Below are 25,643 nucleotides of genomic sequence, written 5' to 3'. Positions count from 1 at the left end.
CTTAGTAAGCTGAAAAGCAAGGGCTCACTTTAGAGGGAACAGAGATCTGAGGTTCCTGCACATCTTCTTTCCCTCTTGTCTTGTCATTGGGGGGTTTTGATTATAGAGCCCAACTCCCCAGAGGGAATCCCATTAACGGAGTGCCGGGAGGAGTTCCTGTTGAGGATCAGTGGGTTAAGAACCTGAGTAGTATTCATGAGGATACAGGTTTGATCCCTGGCCTCACTCAATGGGTTAAGGATCAGGCATAGGTGGCAGATGTGGCTCAGATCTGGCATTGCTGTGGCTGTGATTGCTGTGGCTGTGGCGTAGGCTGGTGGCTGCGACTCCAATTCAACCCCTAGCCCTGCAACTTCCATGTGCCACAGGCGTGGCTGTTAAAAAAACAAACAAACAAAAAAGTGTCAGAGATTGACCTAGGAAACAAGACAGAAGATGAATGGGATGCTCCCTCCAGGAGCAACCAGTGCAGAAGGGAAGACAAACACAGGAACCAGGCACGACACTATAACCAGGAAATACCCATTTCGCGGCATGGATGTTTGTGCATCTTCCCTCTTCCCTATGACAGGCATGAGAGGAAAGTACTCGATTTGCATCATTGCACTTGATCCCCGCAACAAATGACTGTGGGGAAGCACTGTTGCTGCATTTGGCAGATGAGGGGACTCTGAGGCTCAGAGAGAAAGAGAAATTTGTCTAAGGTCATACAGCCTATAGGTTGTAGGACCAGGACTCAAGCCCAGGTCTGTCTGACCCTGTGATGATAATTAATTTTATATGTCAACGTGGTTGGGCTGTAGTCCCAGTTATATAATCAAACACCCACTGAAAACAACAAGGTCCTACTGTATAGCACAGGAACGATATTCAATATCGGTGTGATGAACCATAATGGAAAAGAATATAAAAAATAATACATACACATATATATACATGGATCACCTCACTATACAGCAGAAATTAACACAACACTGTAAAGCAACTATATTTCAACTTAAAAAAACCAAAAAAACAAAAAAAACTAAGGCATTCCTGTTATGCCTCAATGGGTTAAGAACCAGACTAGTATCCATGAGGACACGGGTTCGATCCCTGGCCTTGCTCAGTGAGTTAAGGATCCAGCACTGCTGTGAGCAGTGGTGTAGGTCACAGACATGGCTTGGATCTTGCATTGTTATGGTTGTGGAGTAGGCCGGCAGCTGCAGCTCCGCTTTGACCCCTAGCCTGGGAGCTTCCATATGCTGCACGTGCAACCCTGTTGCTGTGAAGGAATTTTGTAGATGTGGTTAACATCGACAATCAGTCGACTTGAAGTCCAAGTGGTAATGAAGGCCGGCCTTAAGAGCAAAACAGGTTTCCCAGAGGGAAAAGAAATTCTGCCTGTGGATTGAATTATCAGCTCTCACCCGAGAATTGCCAGCCTGCCAGCCTGCCAGTCTGCCAGCCTGCGCTGCAAATTTCAGGCTTGCCTAGCCAGATCCCACAGTGGCATCAGCTAATTCCTTGAAATATCTCTTAGTGGTCTGTCTTTCTGGTAGGGACCTGACTGATTCAGACCTGAAAACCATGCTCTAGGCTAAGGCTGATGTGAGAGAGCCACATGGTCTGCTCACCCAGAAAAGGACGATGACAACCACCACCATGTTGGGTTGTTTCGGAGGTCAAATGTGATGAGAGGCAGCAGGATAAAATGGAGAGAGGGCAGGCTCTGTGGTCACTTACTGACCTTGGCATCCTTGGGCAAAAGTCTCTTATCTCTGAGCCTCAGCTTCTTCATCTGTACAGCGGGCACATTCAATAGTTCCTGCTTCACAGAAGTGTTGTGAAGATTAAGTGAGATTTTGCATGTAAGGTCTCTTGTATGGAGCTTTGTAATAGGGCCAAAGAACATGCTCATTTTTGCCACAGCTGTAATTGGTGTTTTTTGTTTGTTTGTTTTTGCTTTTTAGAGCTATACCTGTGGCATATGAAGTTCCCAGGCTAGGGGCTGAATCGAAGGTGCAGCTGCCAGCCAACACCACAGCCACAGCCACACCAGACAGAAGGGGCATCTGCGAACTACACTGCAGCTCACGGCAAAGCAGGATCCTTAACCCACAGAGCGGGGCCAGGGATCGAACCGGCATCTTCACAGATACTAGTCGGGTTCTTAACTGGCTGAGCCACAACAGGAACTCCAGCAGATTCTTAATTATTTTGAGTCCTTACCATCGCCAAATAAACGTTCCAGCCCCACAATTTCATGTGAAAAGATACCACCCACAAGTCTATCCTTCTTAGTGGCCTTATATGGATGCTATGCACTTGGCCTAATCTGTCCCCCCATCCCCGGGCCACTCCTTGAGGACAATGGGCAAGGCAGGCCCCATGCAGAGCGCTTCACACACACTCTCCTTTGCCTCACACCCACTGGGGAAGTAGGCATCAATACATACCCATTTCGCTCACAGAAGGAGCCTGTGGTCCAGAGACAGAGTTGCTTGTTAAGAAGCAGAGTGAACAGGAACCAGGATCTATCTTCTTTTTTTTTCTTTTTCTTAAAGTATAGTTGATTTACAGTGTTGTGCCAATTTCTGCTGTCCAGCAAAGCGACTCTGTCATAAGTATATACACATTCTTTTTTTCTATATTATTTTCTATCATGGGCTAACCCAGGAGATTGGCTGTAGTTTCCTGTGCTGTACAGCAGGGCCTTGTTTATTCATTCTAAACAGAACCAGGATCTAAAGCCACATGTTCTGAAAGGCCCAGGCTTCCCACCGCTAGGCCTTTGGCCACACTGGGTACTAGACCTCCTTCTGCCTGATACACTCCAGAGTTTCGCTTTTGTTTTATTTATTAACAATTCAGTATTTTCATAACTGTGAATCAATCCTCCCTGCTCCACAGTCTCTCCCAATCCCTGGCTGTTCAGAAAATCTTTGTTCCACAGTTGGACTCAGGGGGTATCATGAGTTGGATCTTCTTCAGGGGCATTCCTTCATGGACACTCTGCCCAAGTGGGCTCTGGGAATTGAGGGGCCTCGGTCCAAAGGCTGACTCTGCCCTTTCCCAGCTGTGGCCCTTGAGCCTCAGCAGCCTCATCTGTCAAATGGAAGGAAACATGGTACCAGCCTCAAAGAGCTGGAAGAACTAAATGAGATGGTATCTGTGAGGCGCTCAGCACGGACTGCCCACGTTGTCAGCCCTCAGGAAAGGTCAGCGGTGCTATTTTTGGTGTTAAATCCTGACCAGTCAATCTGCCATGCTTTGCTGTTGACCCCTCCCTTATCTGCGATGACCAGGCCAGAGCCAGAGCCCGGGAGGGAAGCGTCTTGTGGCCACCTGCCCCTCCCAGCAGGACAGTCCTCTGAGCACGTGTGGGCTCCACTCTCTCCTCACCGGGAGGAATGGAAAATCACTAGATGTGGGGCCTTTCCTAGCACTTCAGGAAGATGAGTTTTTGTAACCAAGGGAAACAGATAATCTCCATCTGGCCTGCAGGGGCATTTGGTCTGGCCGGGAGAAGCAGTTTCTTTCCCTTGGCTTAATCCCTGCCTCTGTTCCCAAGTCCTAGGCAACCAGCCAAACGACATCATTATCACCAACAACTTCCTGTTATGGGCCAGGCGTGTGCTAAGGCCATACATCATCTCCCTTAACCTTTGCCTTCACTGTTGCCTCTGCCTAAAGCACTTCCTACCAGCAACAGACCTCTGCTCAATCGTCTCCTCCTCAACCTCCCCATCTACGTCTGCAGCCCCACCGCTCTCTCTCTCGTTTTAATTGACTTCATGGCCTACAGCACTGTCCTTATATCCATTTCTTTATTGTCTATCTTTTCCCCACTAGAATATCAGCTCCATGAGGACAGGGACTGTGGCTTGATCATGCTGCACACCTGGCACCTAGAACTGTGCCTGGTACTTAGGAGGGGCTGCTGAATGTATGTTTGCCTGCTGTGTAGGTGTTTTTCTAGCACCCCCATTTCATGGATGAGAAAACAGGCTTGGGGAGGTAAGCCCAAGGGAGGAAGGCCAGCAAGAAGCCGACATAGCTTTGAACTCCAATCTTTGAAGGATATGGCTGCCTCACCAACTGCTGGCCTTGCCCCAGGGAACTCGGGTTCTTGGGGCCTGTTAAGTGTTGTCAGTGGCCCCCAGGATGGACTGCCCTGTGTAGGAACCCACTTCTCATGCTTCCAGCCACCCTTTGGGTCTCCAAGAAGGGGCAGAGGGTCAGGAAAGGCAAGTTCCAGTCTTGGCCATTGACTCCAAGACAGAGAACCTCTCCAAGCCTCAGTTTCCTCATTTATAGATCAGAAGGGCTGGACTTAACAAACAAGATGGCAGAGGACAGGGCAGTGGTTAAAAGTGCAGACTCTGTGACCAGAATGACCTGATTTCATTCTGACTCGGGCTTTGAGCATGTTATACCCAACACTCTCTGAACCTCGAGGTTCCTCATCTAGAAAATGGGCACAACAACACTCACCTCACACGGTTCTGTGCGGATTAAACAGCACACTATATATACATCTCTAAGCAGAGCGCCTGGCACTAAATAACTGTACCATAAAGAAAGTCATCATCATGATTCAAAATCCTATGCCTTGGGAGTTCCCTGGTGGTCTAGTGGTTAAGGATATGGCATTGTCATTGCTGTGGCTCAGGTCACTGCTGCAGCACAGGTTTAATCCCTGGCCTGGGAACCTCCACATGACGCAGGTGCAGAAAAATAAATAAATAAATAAATTCTGGCGTTTCCCACTATGGCACATTGGGTTAATGATCCGGCCTGTCTCTCTGGAGGCACCGGTTCAATCCCTGGCCCGGTGGAGTGGGTTAAGGTATTGCTGCAGCTGTGGCATAGATCACAGCTCTGGATCAGAGTCAGTCCCTGGCCAGGCAACTTCCATATGCTGTGGGTGTGGCTGGAGAAAAAAAAAATCTGTGCCTTAGTGAAAAGATTACTTCTACAAGAGAGGGCAGCAAGGCCATTTCCATCTCTCCCTGTGTTGTGTTCACTGAATGGGACTTTTTTTTTTTTTTTTTTTTGTCTTTTTTGTCTTTTTTGTTGTTGTTGTTGTTGTTGTTGTTGCTATTTCTTGGGCCGCTCCTACGGCATATGGAGGTTCCCAGGCTAGGGGTTGAATCGGAGCTGTAGCCACCGGCCTACGCCAGAGCCACAGCAACGCGGGATCCGAGCCGCGTCTGCAACCTACACCACAGCTCATGGCAACGCCGGATCGTTAACCCACTGAGCAAGGGCAGGGATCGAACCTGCAACCTCATGGTTCCTAGTTGGATTCGTTAACCACTGCGCCACGACGGGAACTCTGAATGGGACTTTTTGACCTCACAGGAGTCTGAAGTTTGAGTTCCTTCCACTTATCAAGAAAGACTCGGAAAGCTGCAGAAGAAAGATTCTTTCTGCACTCACCCCGGCCCCAGACAAAGCTGCTGATTTCTGCAGCTGCACTGGGAGCTATAAATCAACACAACACACCCCAGATACCCCACCCCACTCCACACCCCCCAGCTGGTAATGGGGCCGCCGCCGCAGCCTGCATGATGGTAAATTGCTAATTTAAGCCAGGCTTTCTGCTCTACCCCGCGATTATCCCTCTTCCTGTGCGTGTTATGATGCTCTGGGTAGCCAATTAGATTTAAAGGTCCCAGGACTCTGAGGTTAATGAAATCATGCTTTGCCCTTGCACAGCCCCCTTCCTCTCAAAGTTCAAGCATCATCTGCCAGGAAGGGGAGAAGGGAAATCTGAGATCACAGAATCTGAGAAGCATTCGTCCCGAGTCTCAGCTGTGGGGAGAAGAGCCTGAAATTATGCTTGGTCTATCTTTCTCCACCGAAATCTCCAGTGCCAAACCTCCACATAGTGGTTTGCCAGTGTGCTCTTGCATGCCTTCAGTGACAGGAAACTCCCTGTATTACACAGCGGCCCATACCTTCTTTTTTCTTTTTTGGCCACCATGTTGCATATGGAGTTCCCCAGCCAGGGATCAGATCTGAGCCGTAATTGCGACCTAAGCCAAAGCTGCAGCAATGGGGGATCCTTAACCCACTATGCCGGGCTGGGGATCAAACCTGCATCCCAGTGCTCACAAGACACCACCAATCCCATTGTGCCACAGTGGGAATTCTGTTCATACCTTCCTGAACAATTCTGCTATAAAATCCTTTATAAAAATAACATAAGATGTATACAAACATGTGTTCAAGAATATTCATAGACACTATTTAGAATGCCATAATATGTGAAACAACATTAAGTCCCCCCTAGAGAATACATTCACACAATCAGCCACCAAAAATCATGTCTTCAGGAGTTCCCTGAATCTTGCGCTAGTGGGTTAAGAATCTGGGGTTGTCACTGCAGTGGGTTGGGTCACTGCTGTGGTGCAGGTTCAATTCCTGGCCCCGGGAACTTCTTCATGCCACAGGTACAGGCCAAAGAAAAACATCCTGTCTTCAAGGAATATTTGATAAATGAGAATACACTCATGACACAATGGTATGTGAAAAGACAGCTTAAAAAGTATTTTATATGATGTGATCATTATTTCAATATAGTATGACCCTAATGTCATTAAAACAAGCACACACACACATGCACACACATATGCAGAGCAAGGGACACAGAAAGAGATGGGAAGGAAATACACCAAAATGACAAAGCTTTTCTCTTCATGGTAGGATTATGGGTAATGTCTGTCTCTGCTTAATCTACTCGTATTTTCTGAAATAACTACAGTGTTACTTGTAGTGATTTATGTTACCATGTTTATTACAAAAGAAAATGTCTAGTACTGAGCTGATAAAGTTTCCCTGCAGCATCCACCCAATAATTCTAGCTCCCCGATAAATATTTAACAAACGAATGAGAAGCAGGTCTCACTCTTCTTCTAAATAGACATAATAATAGAAAATGTTTATAGGATACTTACCAAGTTCCCTGCTCTGTGCTGAAGTCCTGCACGTCAAGCCTCATGAACTTCTCATAACCACTCTATGAGGGTCCACTGCTACTCCCATTTCACAGATGAGAAAACTGAGGCTCAGAGATGTTATATGTGTATCGCCCAAGCTCCTCTCTTAGTAAATATGATCCCAGGCCAGTCTGGTGCCGATGTCCAGGCTCTCCGCTATTACTCCATGCAGAAGCCTCAGAGGTTTGCAGACAGCAGCCTGCCCTGCTCTCCAGCGCTGGTGCTCCCTTCTTCAACTAGACAGCCCCAGCTCTCACCTCCATTTCCCATGTGTCTCATGGACTGGACTGGCAGAGTGGACAAGGAGGGGTTTTGGAGCTGGAAAGACCTGGGTTTGCCCCTCTCTGGTGGGGAGAGGCACCTGCCCGCTCTGAGCCTCGCCGTCCTCATCTACAACCCCCTTGCAGGGCCATCATGCAGCTTGGAGAAGCTTCTGGCATGTGGCAGGAGCTCAGGAGAGGCTCTCCAGCGCCCTCTGTGACTGCTCTGGCTTCTCCCCAGTGTGCCTGTGAGTCACATATGCTCCCCAGGGAGTGAACCGGAGACCTAGTAAGCGGAGGCCCTGGGGCAGGGCCAGGAGGCACTGCAGAAACTCCAGCCAGGGCTGCTGCCTGCCCTCCCTGCTCAGCCTCACCAGCTCCTCCGGCCCAGCCTCCTGCCTTCTTGTAGGAAAGTCTCACGACACTCCATCTTAGAAAGGGACAACCAGGGCCAGGGTTTCTGGGACCTGTCCACGGTCACCCAGCCCTCTTCCATCGCCCTGAGCTGACCCCATTCAATCCACCCCACACCCACCCACACCAAATTCCTCCTCTGGAACTCCATTCTGCACCAATGGCTCCAAAGTCCTCTTCCCCATAGCCTGGGACCCAAAATCCCCTCATCTACAGCATGGCTGCCTCACCTCGCCGTGGGCCCCAAGAACCTGTCCAGTCTCATAACTGGAGCCTCAGCACATCCCCTGGCCCCTGGCCTCTAACACTGTCATGTTCTCTGTCCTCCCTTCCCTCTCCCCTACCCATCGGAAAGACTCCCTCCCAAATCCCTGGGGACGGTCCATGCAGTTCCTCTAACATTTGCACCTCCCCAGGAATTCTGGAAAGCAGAACCAGAGTTCATCACTGGCCCCAGGGCTTGGCTGCAGCTTAGCACACAGCAGGTGCTCCCAATACCTGTGGTGGGGAGGACACCTGGCAGCCTCTCCAGCCTCACAGCCAGCCCAGCCCCTGGTACTCTCAGTTCAGCCATGGTGAACCTCCCTGCCCTCAGCTCTGCCAACCGATCATCCGCTAAAGCCTTCTTTGCTCATGCTGTTCCCTCTGCCTAGAATGCTCCGCCCTCACCTCTCCATGGAGCTGACTACTGCTCCCGCTTCACGACTCAGCCAGACACCACCTGCTCAGGCTGAGTCAAGCCCCCCCACCCCAGGACTCCCATAGCTCCTGGAAGCTGCAAGTGTCCCTGCAGCTGTAACTAACTAGGGGGTTCTGGGAGCAGGTCATAAGCCAGAGGCCACACTGAGGCTTAAGCTGAGAGTCCGGGCAGTGGGAGCTGAGGCTGAGCTGAGGCTGAACAGGCCTAGCTGGGTCAGCATCATAAATGCTAGTTGAAATGAGTCAATGTGCAGACAATGAGGGAAGCAGGAAGGGACCCAAGGTGGAAACAGAGACAATCAGGCCTCAAGGCCACCGGCTCTGCCTGCCGACAGCAGCTGCAGGGGGCCTGCTAATCTCAATACCTGGCATATACTGAGGACCTACTGTGTGATCTTTACACACGTGATCTCACTTAATCTTTCCAATAACCCGTCCTGATGACTCCAATTTCGCAAATGCAGAAAAAGAGGTTCAGGGAAGTTGAGCTGCTTGCGCAGAGCCACAGAGCATCTAGGACATGTTTGAGCTGGGCTAGAGATCCCCATGACCTATCGCTCCCCCACCCCCACTGGGACCTTTACCACTGTGTCACCTCACTGGGCTCTCCCCTGGCCTAGGGGCCCTGGGTCCACAGACCCCAACCTGGGCTAAAGAGCAGAGGGAGACAAGAGGGCAAGGGGCTCGTGCCAGATCTCCACAAGCAAGCCGGGGACTTGGAGCTCCCCGGCTGAGCACTTGTCCCAGGAACCCCTGGCACCTCGATAGGAGACAGAGGGGACAACCAGACTCTTTCATTCATCTCTCGTGACCCTGACCTCTGCCAGGCTGCCCAGCCCAACCTCCCCTCGCTGCTCCTGCTGCAGTCAGCTGGGATGGGAGGGTAAACACGATGCTTTACCAACAGCATCTTCCTTTAGGACAAAGGTGCCTCTGAGGCAGGGGCTATGATCCACATTTTATAAATGAAGAAACTGAGGTGCAGAGTGGCCAGCCAACCGGCTAAAGATCTTGGCAGGTGGCAGAGCTGGCACTTGATACAGGAGTCAGGTGGCAGAGCTGGCACTTGATACAGGAGTCAGAAGAGATACCAGCTGAGGAAGAGCTCAAGGGGCAGAGAAGTGCATAGCCTGAAAGAGAATCATGAAAAGGCAGGCTGGGCTGCTAGGAGGCAGGGAGGCCCCAGGGGGTGGTGGCTGGTAAGAGACACGGCAGGGTGCAAACCTGCTGAAACCAGGGTCAAGGAGAGGTGGAGGCAGGTGACAGGGCAGGTTGTCAAGAGACCGGATGGAGAAGCATCAACTCCATCCTACCTGGATTTAGGGCCAGCCTGAGATTGGGAGATTGGGCCGCAGAGAGAAGATGGGCTCACACACCTGATATGCAGGGGTCTGTAAGCCCTTCGCATTCCACCCTGCCTAGAGGGCTGCCTAGAGGGAACTCTAAAATGCCAGGGCACAACTCCACCCAGGAGGACTTGTGGGGTATCCGCTCTAAAGACCCACCGAGGAGTTCCCTGGTGGCCTAAGTCAAGAATCTGGCACTGTCGCTGCTGTAGCTCAGGTCACTGCTGTGGCATAGGTTCGACCCCTAGCCCGGGAACTTCTGCATGCCACAGCCAAAAAAAAAAGACTCACTAAGTCTCCATGAAGGCAGAACTTACCCTGCAGGGGTAGGAAGTGAGGACCAGAGATCCCCCGAACCCTTGCTCATACTTCATGGAAGCCTCAGCAACCACATGCTGTTTGCTAAGAGTGCAATTCTCAGAGGTCCCTCTCACGTATCCCAGAAGGATGAGTGAGCTTCTCAGGCAGGTCCATGGAGCAGGGAGAGGGTCAGAGTGTCAGGGAGGAGCAAATGGAGAGTATTTTGTGCACTGGGATTCTGAGATTTCTGTGTTCTTTTTCTTTTCAGCCCCTTGTCCATGTCTGGCTTCCCATCACAGGCTCATCCCTCAGCTTCTTACCCAGTTCCGCCCCTGCTCATCCTTCAGCTCTTCAGAGGCCTTCCCTAAACTCCCTGTCCAGGTGAGACCCTCCCCCCATGGTGGGCTCCCACAGCCCCCTCATACTCTTCCACAGCCCTCAGCACAGCTGCAAATTTTTTTTTTTTTTGGTCTTTTTGCCTTTTCTAGGGCCACACCCGCGGCATATGGAGGTTCCCAGGCTAGGGGTCGAATCGGAGCTGTAGCCACCAGCCTACGCCAGAGCCACAGCAACGCAGGATCTGAGCCGAATCTGCAACCTACACCATAGTTCACGCAACACCAGATCCTTAACCTACTGAGCAAGGGCAGGGATCAAACCCACAATCTCATGGTTCCTAGTCGGATTCGTTAACCACTGAGCCACAATGGGAACGCCACAGCTGCAAATTTAAATGTGCTGGATGCCTGGTTGATGAATGTCTACTTCTCCCATGAGGGCAGGGGCTGTGCAATTTCTTCCCCACTGTTGTATTTCAGCATCTAGCACAGCGCATCCATAGGATTTTTTTTTTCTGCGTCTGAGGTATGCAGAAGTTCCCGGGCCAGGATTCAAACCCGCACCACTGGAGCAACTGAGGCCACAGCAGTGACGATGCCAGCTCCTTAACCTGCTGCACCACAAGGGAACTCCCATGGGATTTTTCTTGAATGAGTTCATTCTTTTCATTTCTTTTATAGAGACCTTGCCTGTTAGAAAGAGCTTAAAAGGCTCAGACACAACATGCTATCTCATTTAATCCTTACAGATGCACTGCTGTTACTTCTCCTTCACAGGTGAAGCAACGAGAAAGGTGAAGTCACAAGAGCAAATACACAGCAAGTGGCTTTGGGCTCAGGATCTGCATGTAGATTTGCCTGGCTTCAGAGCCTCAGCTCTGCCACTACACCACCCTGCTTGTCGGCCTCAAGGGTCCTCTGGACCTTCCTTTGCAAACCTTACCCTACTCCCCAAATAGCCTGAGCTCAAGACTGACAGGCAGAATTGATTCATTCAATCACTCATTCATTCCACCCAGCAACTGACTCACTTCTTGGGGGGGGCTGGGCTCTGCATGGGGTGTCGGGGAACTGCAGATACCTGGGAGGTTTTCTCCTTCCTGGCTCCCCTCCCTCCGCTGCTCTCCAGCAGAAGCAGAAGCCTCAGGAAGCTGCCCAGTCCCCAGCTCCCTCTCACTGAGGAAAGATTAAGTGGGGGGAGGGGGATGGCCCTCATTCCCCTCCCCCAGGGACGGCAGCCTAAAATACGTATGCTGAACGATGTGTGCGGTCACTGTCCTTTTGTCTCCATCATTCTGAGAATCCTAGGACAAGAGGAAGGACAGGATTCTGCCCCCTCCTTCCATGCAATTCTTTGCCCCCTATCCTAAGCAGCTATGGAAAAAGTTCTAGGCAAGACCAGGGTTCTAACTCCTGGTCTGGGGCCACCTGTGGGACCTGAGGAGAACAAGCCACTCTGCTTCCCTCCAAACTGCCCGATTCCTCACCTACAGAATGGAGATGACAATGACGCGGATCCCGCAGGGTTGCAGATGAGGATTAAATCAGTCAGACCCAGAGACACAGTGATCACACAGATGGTTGGCCTGGGAAATATCTTAGCAACACAGGGACCTCCGGGGAATGCATTTGACAATGTGATTTCGAGAAGGCTGGTTGGGAGCCCTAGCAGACGGAGCCCAGGGCCTGCCCTGAGTGGACCCTCAGAAGTGAGAGGCCCTCCCCTGGCTCAGTGGGGGAGGAGGAGAGCCGCACTCATCAGCCCACCAGCCAGAGGCCCTGGGAAGAGGCTGGAGGACATCGAAGCTCAGTTTTCCCCTGGCTAGAGCACTGAGACCCCTCCTAGAGCGCCAGGAAGCCGGGATTCCCAGAATCAGAGCTCTTCCCAGGCCCGCCTTAGGGTGGCCACGCTCTCACTCTCCTCCCTTCATAGGCACTGGGTTCTGAAGAGTCTGGAAAGTTACTCCTCTTCATCACACACACAGCTGCCACTTACAGTATCCAGGCACCATGCCAGCTGCATTATATATGCTCGCTCAAGGACACCTCACCAAAACCCTATCAAAGAAGGCTCCACTATTCCACCTTTCTATAGAGGAAGAAACTGAGGCTCAAAGAGGCTAAATAATCGGCCCAAAACACAGAGCCAGTTCGTGGCAGAGCTGGGATTAACACTCACACTGACCCGGGTCAACAGCCTGCACTACTCCCAAAGGTAAAGTGGAGAGGATCACTGATAAAAACGCAAAGATAAATCCTGCCTGTGCTTGGGGGAATTTTCCCTTTGTAGCTGGCGATGAGTCACTGAAAGCACAAAAAATTCCTATGCCCTCCACTCTTTCTGGGGGAGCCAAAGTTCCCTCAACACCCACACACCCACCAACGCTCCAATGCTCTGTGCCCTGAGCAGCAGAGACCCCATACTCTGAAATTCATGCTCCCAACTAAGAAGAGTGAGTCTCAAGCCCTCAGATGGGGAAACTGAGGCAGACGGGGTAGATGGAGGGCAGGGGAAAGGGACATCCCCCCTCCCCCCTGCTGCCCCCATGACAGGCATCAGCGACTGGGCTGAGACCACAGTTCACATCTTCAGCCTCTGAATCCACAATCTGCCCTCTGCCTTCTGCCCTGCCTGGTGACACCAGAGCCCAGAGAAATTTAGGGTTGTACCCTTAGTCAACCAGCATGGATGACCCATTTCCAACGAACAGTAAATACCAGGGATCTTTGTTGTTGTCAAGATAGGATTTCCTGGAGTTCCCGTCATGGCACAGCAGAAATGAATCCAACTAGAAACCATGAGGTTGTGGGTTCAATCCCTGGCCTTGCTCAGTGGGTTAAGGAACTGGTGTTGCTGTGAGCTGTGGTGTAGGCCAGCAGCTGTAGCTCCGATTCTACCCCTAGCCTGGGAAACCTCCATATGCTGCAGGTGCAGCCCTGAAAAAGACAAAAGATGGGGAAAAAAAAAGATAGGACATCCTTCCTTCTTTTGCCCCGTCTGCACTGGCAGAGCTGATCAGGAAGGCTGCTTCTGGGTAAGCCAAGGATGTCTTATATTCTCTGAGCATAGATACGAAGACAAGAACTTGGCTTCCTCAGGCTCCTGACATGAAAGCACAAACTCCACTCCAGCCCAAATAAACCACTTTTGCCTTTGCCAGAAAAAAACAAACAAACAAACAAACAAAAAAAAAAAACTGTTAGAGGAGAGGAGAAGATGAGAGGAGGCATTTGTGAGGAAAATCTGAGGCCTCGCTGAATCACATCCAGAGCTCACGACCAGATGGCCTCTGGGGAAGGAAGCAGAGAGCGACTGGTCAGCCTGCTGTACCCAGGAACCATGGCTCCCCCTTGGCAAACGCACACACAGGTGCACAAACACCAGTGCCCAAGCCACTCTGGATGCGCTCCTGCCCCTGGGGTTTCTATATAACACAGTCACATTGTCATGTTCCCATACAGAGAGAATCACAAACTGACAGTGTGGGACAAGCACATATAACAACACTGGGACCCCAAAAGAGGATACCTAGATGTGACTTAGTTAAGTGCCCCACACCATGATGCAGACACACAAGCACTCCTATGCCCCCACCTGCAAAGACAGCCCACACACCACTGTCTCCCCAGAAGTTCATGGCATCTCAAGCATCTCTGCCCACACCTACCAGGTTTTTGGAGGTCCTAACACATATTCGTACTGTAAGGAACACAGAATCACGCATTCACAAACTGTGACAGACACACAACTGTCACTAAACTGTCCCACAGAGCTTAATACAGAAATAGCGGTATACCAACATATGATCAAATGTTGTTTAGTTAAACACGGGGCGCACGCGCGCGTGCGCGCAACACATGCACATACATACATACACACAAAGGCCAGCGTCCCCCTTGAGATGGAAGCGGTCTCTCCGCTGGGCCCCGGGCGCCCCCTGCAGGAAGTACAGAAGCCCAGGCAGTGCGGGGTCCGAGGTTAGGATCCCAGGTCCGCGATCTCCAACCTCACCGGAGGTGGGGGGGGGGAGAGCCAGTCCCGGACATCAGCCCGCAGCGGACTCACCGGACGATGCCGAACATGACGAGCACGTTGCCCAGCAGCCCCACCGCACACACCGCCGAGTAGAGCGCGGTGATGGCTATAGCCAGGGCGAGGGACGAGGCGCTCCGTGCGCCCGGCGGCCCCGACGCATTGGCGCTCGGGCTCGGGAAGGTGCTGGGAAAGGTGTCCGACGCGTTGGCCAGGATCAGGGGCCTCAGCTCGGCGTCGGGAGAGGGGGTGGGCTCCATGGCCGCCTGGCAGCCAGTGCAGCGTCCCTGCCCGCCGTGCGCCCTGGGCGCGGAGACCCGGTGCGAGAGGCGCACCAAGGGCCGAAGCTGCGGCCCCGACGCCGCCGGCTACTGCGCCCCAGCCGCCCCGCTGCCTGCGTGCTTCCTCCGGCCTCCTCGCCGCCTGCACCGGTCCTGCCCCGGGCGCCCGCCCGCTCTCCAAGCCCGGACTGCTCTGAGCCAGGAGCCGCTGCGGGCTCCTCGGACGCGCCCGCCGCGCGCACCACGTGGCCCGGAGGCGGCCGCCAGTCTGCGCCCACGACCGACCGGGGGCGGGCGCTGCAACACCAGCTTGGAGCAGGGCCGGGGAAGCTGCCCACTTCCTCCCTAGAGATGCTCCGTGGGTTCCAATGCGCCGGCACCCCAGTCAGGACTCACCTCCCCACCCTTTGCCGCTTTGGGGTCAGAAGGATCTGAATGTGAACCCCTCCCTTCACCCCTGCACTAACAAAAAGAGTGACCTTGGGCAAGTTATTTAACCTCTCTCAACTCCATTTTCCTCTTCTGTAAAATAAGGATAATTGCACCATCTCCCTCAGAGGCTTGCTGGGGAGATTAAAGATGACGCCGGTAAAGAACTTAGCTTAGTGCCAGGTACACAGTAAATGCTCCATAAGTAGCCATTGTTAACCATGGTTTTTCTGCACCTCATTCATTTGTTCAACAGATCTTTTTTTGGGTGCCAAATAGAAGAACCAGGTACTATCGGGGATCCACTAGTGCACAAAAGCAGCTGTTGGCCCCTGCCTTCTTACAGCCCAGTGGAGGGGAGACACACCAAACTTAAGATCACATCGATAAAGGTATAGTTACAACACATGGAGGAAAGAGAAGGAGAGCAAGGCATTCCTGTGGCGGGACCTACAAAACCCAGAGGTCAGGACAGCTCCCCTGAGGAAATGACACTTAGGTGAGATGTGAAGTTTAAGAAGGAATCGACTTAGGGAAGAAACTGGGGAACAGCATTCCAGACAGAGGAACCACATGTGCCAAGACCCTGTGGTCAGAGGGATTAAAAGGCCAGGAAGAGGAGAAGGCAGAAAGCAAGGGTGGGGAGAAAGGGATGCGGTGGTGGGCAGGGTCTCAAAGACCACCTTAAGGATCACTCTGGCTGCTGTAGGTGCAGATGGAAGGGGGCCATTTCTAACACCTTCTGCCTAACCTGACCAGCCCGGACCCAGAACTATCCTCCTTCTTGGGGCACCTACCCTTCCCAGAACACCCTCCTCCCTACCATCCCTTTATCCATGCATCAATACTTTGGAGTAGATTCTATTATTAGTGTCCCCAGTTTACAGTTTACAGATGAGTAGATTAGGCTAGGCATTAAATTATCCCACGTGGTAATCATTTCTAAGTTTGTTTCCTCCTTGGGAAGACCAGGCCTGATTGACCCCTGGACCCAGTAGAGGGCTAAGGTCCCACTGGGTGCTCAGGAAATACCAGTTGGATGAAGAAAGGTCCCAAGGAGGAATAGAATGGGACAACATGGGGTTCCCCAGCTCTAGGCTCTGGGGTGACTTTCTGGGCCCTGTGAGTGGCTGGGCAAGGACCCCACACCATATCACTCTCTGGCTTGAGCCATCCATCCATGTGCAAGGCTCATATTCTTTCCCAGAAAGAGCAAAGCCAGAATTCCCAAGTTTACCCTCCTCTCCATTCTCTTTGTCTCTCCCAGCTGCTGTCCAAGCCCCTCTAGCAGCTACAACAAACCCCCTGCCCCAAGGTTTTCCCATTCAGCCATCGAAGGACTCATCACACAGGTGATTTTTGCTCCATGATCACAAGTGTTGCCAAAACTACATTCCTTGTCCCAAAGGGCCTGGTACTTCAGAGACTTTCCTGGTGCCAGGGGAGAGAAATTGAGACAGGAAAGAGGGCAATTTCACTAGAGTTCTGGCCCCCTCCCCACCCTCCCAACCTCAGGATATCTGCACATTCTATTTCTTCCCCTCGGAGGGCTCAGCCACTGCCCCAGCCTAAATGCAATTCATCCCTCAAGTTTCAGCTTAAATATCATTTCCTCCATGAACCCTTCACTGACTGCACCCACCACCACCATTGTATGAGCAATTAGACCAAATGCCCTTGTTACTCGTTCTCACGGCATCAAGTACCTCTTCTTTACAGAATATCCCACATATTTGTGTGGGTAATCATTGGATGTTTGTGTATCACTTCTACAATAGGTCTTGTGCACTTCTGTGGCCCCACCTTAGTTCAATTCCTGATGTCAATGAGTGATTGACTAGGAAGCTCCATTCCAGGAGTTTCCACTGGGGCTTAGTAGGTTAAGAACCCGAATGGTATCCACAAGGATGCCGGTTCAAGCCCTGGCCTCGCTCAGTGAGTTAAGGATCTGGTGTTGCTATGAGCTGTGACGTAAGTCAGGTAGGCAGCTCCCATCTGGCAATGCTGTGGCTGTAGTGTAGGCTGGCAGCTATGGCTCCTATTCAACCCATGGCCTGGGAACTTCCATATGCCACAGGTGCAACCCTAAAAAAGGAAGCTCAATTCCAACTTTGGTGAGTGCTCACTTTGATGAGACAGACAAAGCAGATGAAAGTTTAATATAGGACCTAGGAATTCTTTTAAGCAACTAAATCTCTTTGCATAAATTCTGTAGTCAATCTTATTTGGAACTGAAATACAGATCTTCCTCTATTACAATGGGGTTACATCCCAATAAACCCAAAATGCACTCCCAGCACCTAACCTACTGAACATGGTAGCTTAGCCTAGTCTACCTTAAACAGAACACTTACATTAACCTACGGTCTAGCAAAACCATCTAACATAAAGCCTATTTTATAACAGTGTTGACTCTCTCATGTAATTTATTGGATACGGTACTGAAAGTGAAAACCAGAAGAGTTGTGTGGGTGCAGAATGTTGTAAATGTATTAGTTGTTTGCTGTTGTGATCTCATGGCTGACTGGGAGCTGCGGCTCACAGCTCTGCCCTGAATCACCAGAGGATCATACAGCATATCCAAGCCTGAAAAGGATCAAAATTCAAAATCCAAAGTACAGTTTCTACTGAATGTCTATTGAAAGTTGAAAAATCATAAACTGAACCATTGTAAATCAGGGACCATCTGTACCAGTTCCTAGCTCCATCCCCACCCTTGGCTTTGGCTGTCACCAAAGTCTACCCTTACCCCTTGGCACTGCCTCTGGGGCCCTCCCCAGCCTGGTTCTAAACCGGGTTTATTGCTGCCCTCCTCTGTCTCCAGCCCCTATTCCCCCCCCACTCACCAATCCCACACTCCAGCCTTACTGGGCTGAAGGGAGGTTTTGGGTTTTTCTTTCCTTTTCTTTTTGGCCGCCCCAAGGCTCCTGGGCCAGGGATCAGATCCAAGCTGCAGTCACAACCCAAGTTGCAGCTGTGTGGCAACACCAGATCCTTAACCCACTGTGCCAGGCCAGGATCAAACCTGTGTCCCAGCGCTCCCAAGGCGCCGCCCATCCCATTGTGGGATGGGAACCCCGTGAGGGGAGGTTTTTAAATTTGTATTCCACAACGTTTCCTGGGCATGGATATTCTATGGTGAAAGTCATAGCTATGGTGGAGGTAAAAGACAGAAAAAGAGTTTCCCTTAACTTCTCCAAGCCTTAGCTTTCACATCCATAAGGTAGAGAGGGGCAGGACTGGGGTGAGGATCTGGTAAGACAGCAGATGCTCAGCCAAATGAGGAAGGGCTGCATGAGCACAAGTTATTAAACCAGGAGCATAAGCCCCCTGCTCACAGTCAAGAAGCTATGACTGAGTCTGTGAGTGACGTAATTGCCGAGAAAGCCCACATGGTCTGCCCCTCTTCAGAGTTGGCTTGCTGTCTCTGCTCTCTCACATGAGGATACAATCAGAAGGCAGCAGTCTGCAGCCTAGAAGAAGTTTCTCAGCAGAATCCAACCCTGCTGGCATGCTGATCTCACACTTCCAGCCTCCAGAACTGTGACAAATAAATATCTGTTGTTTATAAGCCACTCAGTTACAGTACTTTGTTTCAGCCCCAAACAGCTAAGGCACATGCCAAGTGCAGGTGCAATGCTCCCTTCCCCGACACTGGAAGGACACATGGAAACTTGGAAGGCATCTAAAGGAGTTTCCCCAAAGGCTTCCCAAAGTGAATATTTGAAAGATCAACTCTAACTTGGATAGATTCTAGTCTACTTATCTTTAAAAGGCAGTCTCATTTCTTTTCTTTTCTTTCTTTTTCTAAATTTTTTTAGTAGCTGCACCCACAGCATGTGGAAGTTCCCCTGGCCAGGGACTGAATCTGAGCCACAGTTTCAACATACTCTGCAGCTGTGGCAATGCCAGATCCTTTAACCCACTCCCCCTGGGCGGGGGAGCGGGGCGGGGGGGAAAATCCAACCCTGGGGAATTGACCTGAGCCTCAACTGCAGTATATGGAAGTTCCCAGAATACGGGTCGAATCAGAGCTGCAGCTGCCAGTCCATGCCACATCCACAGCAACATCATATCTGAGCCGCATCCGAAACCTACAAACCTACGCTGAGCTTGCAGCAACGCCAGATCCTTAACCTACTGAGCAAGGTCAGGGATCGAACCCGCATCCTCACAGACACCATGTCAGGTTCTTAATCTGCTGAGCCACAATGAGAACTCCCTGCAGTCAGATTCTTCATCCACTGTGCCACAGTGGGAACTCCAAGGCAATCCCATTTCTGTGGGCCCAACTCATAAATAATCCTGTTGCCTGCCATTTAGAGAGAGCTGCTGGGTGCCAGGCACTGGGCCAGGTGCTTGTGGATTATCCCATTTAATCCTAAGAAGCCCTAGAGGTGTGAGGTCCTGCTACCGTTATTTCATTTTGCAGAGGTGAGATTATGTGCCCACGCCAAAGCTGGGATGCCAAGCCAGGTCTATGGGACCTCAAAAGCCACTCCTGACTACCAGGCTGCTATCTCTCAGAGCAAGTCCAGAAAGTCATCTCCCCACAGACACGAGAACCCAGGGTTCCTGTCTCTGCAGAGTTTCCTTGCTCAGGAGATCCTTGCATCCATCTCTGCTCTTGGTGGAGCAGAGTAGACACAGTCCTCCATGCCCGGGCTGCCAAATGGTTCCATTCTGCTTGGCCCCACCCTTAACTTCAGATCAGAGCAAAAACAAAAACAGAAATTGGTGGGAAATCCTGGGCCAACCCAGGGCATCAGAAAGTGAAGCAACCGCTGAAATTACTGAAGGAGTCAGAGTAGAAAGGAACCCCCTGGGGAAGCTATTAACAATTTAGTACGTGGGATGGTGGCTCCCACCTGGCAAAGAGACACTGCCTGATGGAAATACCGCAACTGGCTCTGAGTGAGTGAGTGAGCAGACTGGCAGCTCCCCTGGGTGCCTTTAGTCTGGCTCCATCTGCAAGCCCCAGGAGGAGCAGGACCTTAGCGATAACCATAAAATAATAACCACTTGCATTTGCAAAGTACTTCTGACTTTCCGAAGCACTTCCAAATTGATGACTTCATGTTATCTCGACACCATCTGGATAATGGGGAGGTCAGGTTTCATTACCTTCATTTTCTAGCCAAGAAGACAGATAGCTAGAGCGCCTGGGTGAGATCACTGCAAGCCAGTGAAAGAAATAAGGTTGGGGAAGTTCCTGCTGTGGCTCAGCCAGTTGCAAACCCTGCTAGTATCCACGAGGATGTGGGTTTGATCCCTGGCCTTGCTCAGTGGGTTAAGGATCTGGCCTTGCCGTGAGCTGTGGTATAGGTCACAGATGTGGCTTGGATCTGGCATTGCTGTGGTTGTGGTGTAGGCCGGCCACTGCAGCTCCAATTTAACCCCTAGCCTGGGAACTTCCATATGCCACAGGTTTGGCCTTAAAAAGCAAAAAAATAAATAATTAAGCATGCCAGCTCTGGACCTCAAGACCTTTTGTTTAAGCCACTTCTAGTCGTGGGGTTTTTTTTGTTATTTCTGGCTTAAAGCATTGCTATAGGATGAACCAGTGTGGGGGTAACATCCCAGAATGATACAAGAATAAGCAGACATGGTTTCTTGGCCTGACTACAACTTTCTCTGGCGGCTGCAAGGTGGAATTCTCTAAGAGAATAGACTCTGGGTTTGTACACTGGGTTGGCCATATGCTAGTTATGTGACTTTGGATAAGTTTCTCAACTTATCTCAAGCCTTAGTTTCCTCATCTGTTAAGAGGAAATGATAATAATACATATTTTATAGGATTAGGAAGGAAATAAATGAGGTCATGCCAATAGAGAACTTGTTGCAGTGCCTGACACATTGAAACCATTCGATAAGTTGTCTCAGCTGGTATTATTATTACAATAATCATGCCTAATATTAATCACAAGAACCATGTTTATATCAAATTTTCTTTCTCCATCTAGTGAGACAAAGTGATCCCAGATTTAGCCAGTGGCAGGTGGGCTGGGTCCTGCCTGGAGTCCACTCACAAGTCAAATTGCAGGATATGTTTAGAGTGGAGGGTGATGAGAGGAGGAATTAGAAGGGATTTGAGAGATGAGTGAGCAGCAGCAAGGAAGGAGCAGGGGCTGGGAGGAGAGTAGGGGACAGGCTCAGAGCTCCCCAGCTACATTTGCATGAATTGAAGCCTCAGGTGCAACTGGCAGAAGACAAGGGGCCTGTGAGGCGGGGCCCCAGGAGCCCAGCCCATCCAGTATGACCCAGTTAGGAGAAGGGCCCACTGTTCCGGCTCTGAACAGTATACGTGCCTCCCTCCTGGCCTCCGGGGCCAGGGAGCAGACAGGAGAGTGCAAGTGAAACGTGCTCCGTCTCCTGTTTTTTCTATCAAGCTATCATTTTCCTTCAACAAAAAGCAGTTCCTGCCTTTCCTCTTTTTCTTCTCTCCATCCCACTGTTAACCTCCTCCTCCCCCGAATTTGGATTCCTATTCCCTCCTCAGGAATCCCTAACGCCACCCACTCCCATCTCTCCTCCTCATCCATCCTCAGTAATTTCTCCCTGGAGCACTGAAGCTGCCCATCTCTCACCTCCACACTCTAATGCTGGTAGTATTAAAAATCACCTTCAGGGAGTTCCCGTCGTGGCTCAGTGGTTAACGAATCCGACTAGGAACCATGAGGTTGCGGGTTCGGTCCCTGCCCTTGCTCAGTGGGTTGAGGATCTGGCATTGCTGTGAGCTGTGGTGTAGGTTGCAGACGCGGCTCCGATCCTGTGTTGCTGTGGCTCTGGCGTAGGCCAGCAGCTGCAGGCCAATTAGACCCCTAGCCTGGGAACCTCCATATGCCGCGGGAAGCAGCTCTAGAAAAGGCAAAAAGACCAAAAAAAAAAAAAAAAATCACCTTCAGTTGCTCTCGTCAGATGGGTATCCCCACCAGCAAGTCCCCAGCCTCCTTCTTTCCGCTTCCACCCATCCCTGTCCTCCCCACAAAGTCTGGGAAGGACTCTGAACCAGAGGCGGATACTGGGCAGCCAGCCTGAGTGCCAACAACCCCAGGCCTCATGGAAAGTTCCTGCCTTCAGGGGCATTTCTCCCTCTGCCACAAAAGGCCCTGGGGCTCAGGGTGCTGGCCTCCTGGCTGGGTCCCAGGGCCGTTCTGGTGGTGAGGCAGGGTGATGCAGTGAAAGAACACAGCTTTGGGAGCCCTGGGACTAGCATTCTGTCATGAGATGTAGTGAACTGGAGGAAAAAAAAAAAAAAAGCTTAGGCATTGTCTAGTCCAACCCTCCTTTTGTGTAGAGAAAAAGAGGCTGAGGTCCAGAGTGGTGAAGGGACTTAGTTGCAAGTTGGTAGCAAAGTCAAGAGGAGAACCCATGCCTCCTGAATCCTGTAACAATGCGCTCTCCTCCACACTGGGCAGAGTGAGCTTGGGCAACTGTATCTATTCACCTACCAGGCATTTAGGAAGCACTTTTATGTATATGATATGATTTAACCCTTCACATAACTCTTTCAGGGAGGGATTGTCATGATCCCCAGCTTACGAATCCAGAGCTCAGAGCAGTTCAGGAGCTTGCCCAATGTCATGCAGGGGCTGGCTTGGAACCCAGGTCTCTCTGACCCCATCCTCCTGCCACAGCACAAAACCTCTTTGTGAAACACTAAGCACCTGGGCCTCAGTTTCCTCATCTGTGAAATGGAGGGACTGGACGCATGGCCCTAAGATCCACCTGCGAGGCATCAAAAGGAGAGGCAGGCTGTTTGCTAGTTGCCCACATTCGTGGGAGAATTTCTCTGTTTTCCCCCATTTGCTTCACAACAGCTCGCCCCCAGGTTTACACTGAGATGAGCCTGGGGACGGTGCCATGGCAACCACAGTGGCTTCAGGGAGCCGAATTTGCCTGACTTGGCCAGACAGGCAAACTGAGTGACCTGAAGCCTGCCCTACTGGAGAGGGTCAAGGCAGAGCCAGGGCCAGCCCAGAGGACTTGAATCAGACCACAGGGGATGAGCAGCCTGCACTCTGCCCCAGAGATCCTGGCAGGGCAGAAAGAGCTTCAGTTTGTAGCCTGAAAATAAGGTTCTGTGGCCAGGTCTGTGACATATACATTGGGCGAACTTGGGCAAATCACTTGCTCTCTCTGAGCCTCAAGTTTTCTCCCTGCTAGGCCCAGAGAATATGCACAACATAAACAGCAGCTGCTATTGTTAACACTAAAATCCAAATTTCGAAAAGTTGGATGCTCATCAGATAATGAACTTGAAAATGCTTATATACTGCAAGATTACACAGGTATAAGATATTATTACCCAGTGAGAATATTCACACACCCTTGGCTGCACAGGATCCCTTATTACATATAATAACTGAAGCAAGCACGTTCTATACAAAAGCCACATTAGACACTGTATTTGGGGAGAGGTCCAAAGATTTTTCACACATGAATCTTCACAGACTAGATGGTGATGTGTAAGACATACTGGAGGAGTAAATGTTACGAGCGAGGGTCAGATGAAGCTGTTGGGAGTGGAGAGAGTGCCCAGACTGAGGTGTGGAAAGCTTTGCTGGGGAGGCAGCCGGTTAGGCAGGCCACATCCTCACTGTACTCCAAACTGTGGACACCTCTGTCAAGGCACACACTTCCTGGGTTACAGCTATTTAAAGCCATTGCCTCTACCAGAACTCCCCAGTGGCCAACTCCCTACTACTAACTTAAGCAGAGAAGGAGATTTATTGTGAGGGAAAAGGGGGTGTCTGAAAACCCACAGTCAGGGATGTAGACTGGCTCTGGAAGGACCCTGGCACCACGAATATAATCCCAGGAGCTCAATGTCTTTTTTTCATCTCTCCCCAACTCTCTCTCACTCTAAAGACCAGCCTCCTCTGCTGCTCCAGCCACAGTGAAGGGTCGGACCACCCGCAGCTCCTAAATTCTCAGGTTTTGTTTGTTTGTTTTTGTTTTAGTTTTGCGGGTTTTTTAGGGCCGCATGAGCTCACTTGGAAGTTCCCTGGCTAGGGGTCAAACAGGAGCTGCAGCTGCCAGCCTACACCACAGCCACAACAATGCCAAATCCCAGGCACATCTGTGACCTACACTGCAGCTCATGGCAATGCAGGATCCTTAACCCACTGAGCAAGGCCAGGGATCAAACCCGCATCCTCATGGATACCAGCCAGGTTAGTTACCCCTGAACCATAACAGGAACTCCCAATTCTCAGGTTTAACACTCAGCTTGGGCAACCAACCATCCTGGCACTCTCCTAGTTCCTCCATGGCAACCTCTCAATCCTGGGAAAACTGGAAAGGTTAGTCACCCCGAGGATAGCTGCTGCAACATACCTGAGTTAATAAATGTTCCAGTTCCAGTGCCAGTGGCAAGTAGGCTCAGTGTTGGAACCCCCATTCCATGGTCCTGCGTGAAGGAAAGGTCCTGACTGGTCCAGCCTAAGTCAGGTGACACCTTCCCAACCAATCACCCCTGGCCTAAAAGTCCAACATGGCTGCCAGGGGCCAGGAGCCACGAACTATGAAAAAGTTCCTGGAGAAAGAAGGGGGTGCAATTATTGGCTCATGGTCCAATGGATGTCAGCTGTAATTTCTGTCTTCCTCCCAAATAATGAACTCTTTAGGGGGAAAAACGATGCCCTGTTTATCTTTGTATTCCCAGAGCCTAGCACATGTCTGACAGAAAGTACGTAATAGGTACAAGTTTTTTTCTTTCTATTCTTATAACATATCAAACCCCTCCTACCCTTGCACCTTGCACCTTGCACTTAACTCCTGCACCTTGGCACTTGCTGTTCCTTCTACCTAGAATGTTCTTCCATCACTCCCCACGTGGCTGGGGTCCCAAACAGCAGCCCTGAGCTCTGATCTAAATTTCATCCTTTGCCAAACCTAGCACGATCTTTCACATCAGCCTATTTACAGCTTGTTTGTACTTCCTGGTTTTCTTCCCAGCGCCTATCACCATCTGAAATTATCTTGTTTATTTACTGTCTTGAGTTGTGTCTCTTTTTCCCAGTACTAGCATGTGCGCTCCAAAAGGGCAGGCATCTTCTCTTTCTGTTCATCACCGTGTCCCCTCTGCTAAGTCATACTCCCTGGCCCGTGTAGGTGCTAAAGAAATTTTTGTTGAATGAATAAATGAATGGATGAGGTGGAGAGGAGGGGGGGATTCATTCCAGGTATATTAACAGCACCAGGTGAAACACAGCAGAGGGAATTAATTGCAAAGTCTGTACCTTGAGCAAGAAGAGGCTTAGTTTGGCTGAAGAGCAGGGAGCACAAAGTGGGGCAGGCAAGGACTTGAGGAGTAGGTTAGTGGTTTAGGGCCAGAGCTTATTCATGCCTGCAGGAGAAGGTTTTAGGTGAGGTGCTCCTTTTTGTAAAAGAGTAAATCCTTGGTTGCTCCAGGTCACACTGGTAGTGAAAATTTCTGTCTTAGGAGCCATTGTGTAATGATGCCAGACAGGAGCAAAGGCCTTTGTGAAATGTAAAGTGCTTGCAGGGGAATGTCTTCTGTGCTCTGACAATAGCCCTAGGAATAGCACAGGA

At 50.7% G+C, this 25,643-nt stretch overlaps 1 protein-coding gene across 2 annotated transcripts in view; it reads right to left on the bottom strand.

Annotated features, from left to right (window-relative positions):
* Positions 1-24,551, bottom strand: part of OPRD1 (opioid receptor delta 1) — a 51,595-nt gene extending 27,044 nt beyond the window's left edge. Inside the window, exon 1 of one of the 2 annotated variants that reach the window (XM_013999083.2) lies at positions 24,426-24,551. Coding sequence is in view for 1 of the 2 variants with exons in the window: in XM_003356260.5 (XP_003356308.1) it covers positions 14,410-14,636 (227 nt within the window). In the remaining variant the exon portion in view is untranslated. Of the gene's footprint in view, positions 1-14,409; positions 14,852-24,425 lie in introns of those variants that run through there. The other variant, XM_003356260.5, reaches the window with a different exon arrangement.

The sequence above is a fragment of the Sus scrofa genome, chromosome 6 (genome assembly GCF_000003025.6).
Source record: "Sus scrofa isolate TJ Tabasco breed Duroc chromosome 6, Sscrofa11.1, whole genome shotgun sequence".
NCBI classification, from domain to species: domain Eukaryota; kingdom Metazoa; phylum Chordata; class Mammalia; order Artiodactyla; family Suidae; genus Sus; species Sus scrofa.
The sequence above is the reverse complement of the archived record's forward strand: the minus strand, read 5'-3'. Positions and strand labels throughout refer to the sequence as shown.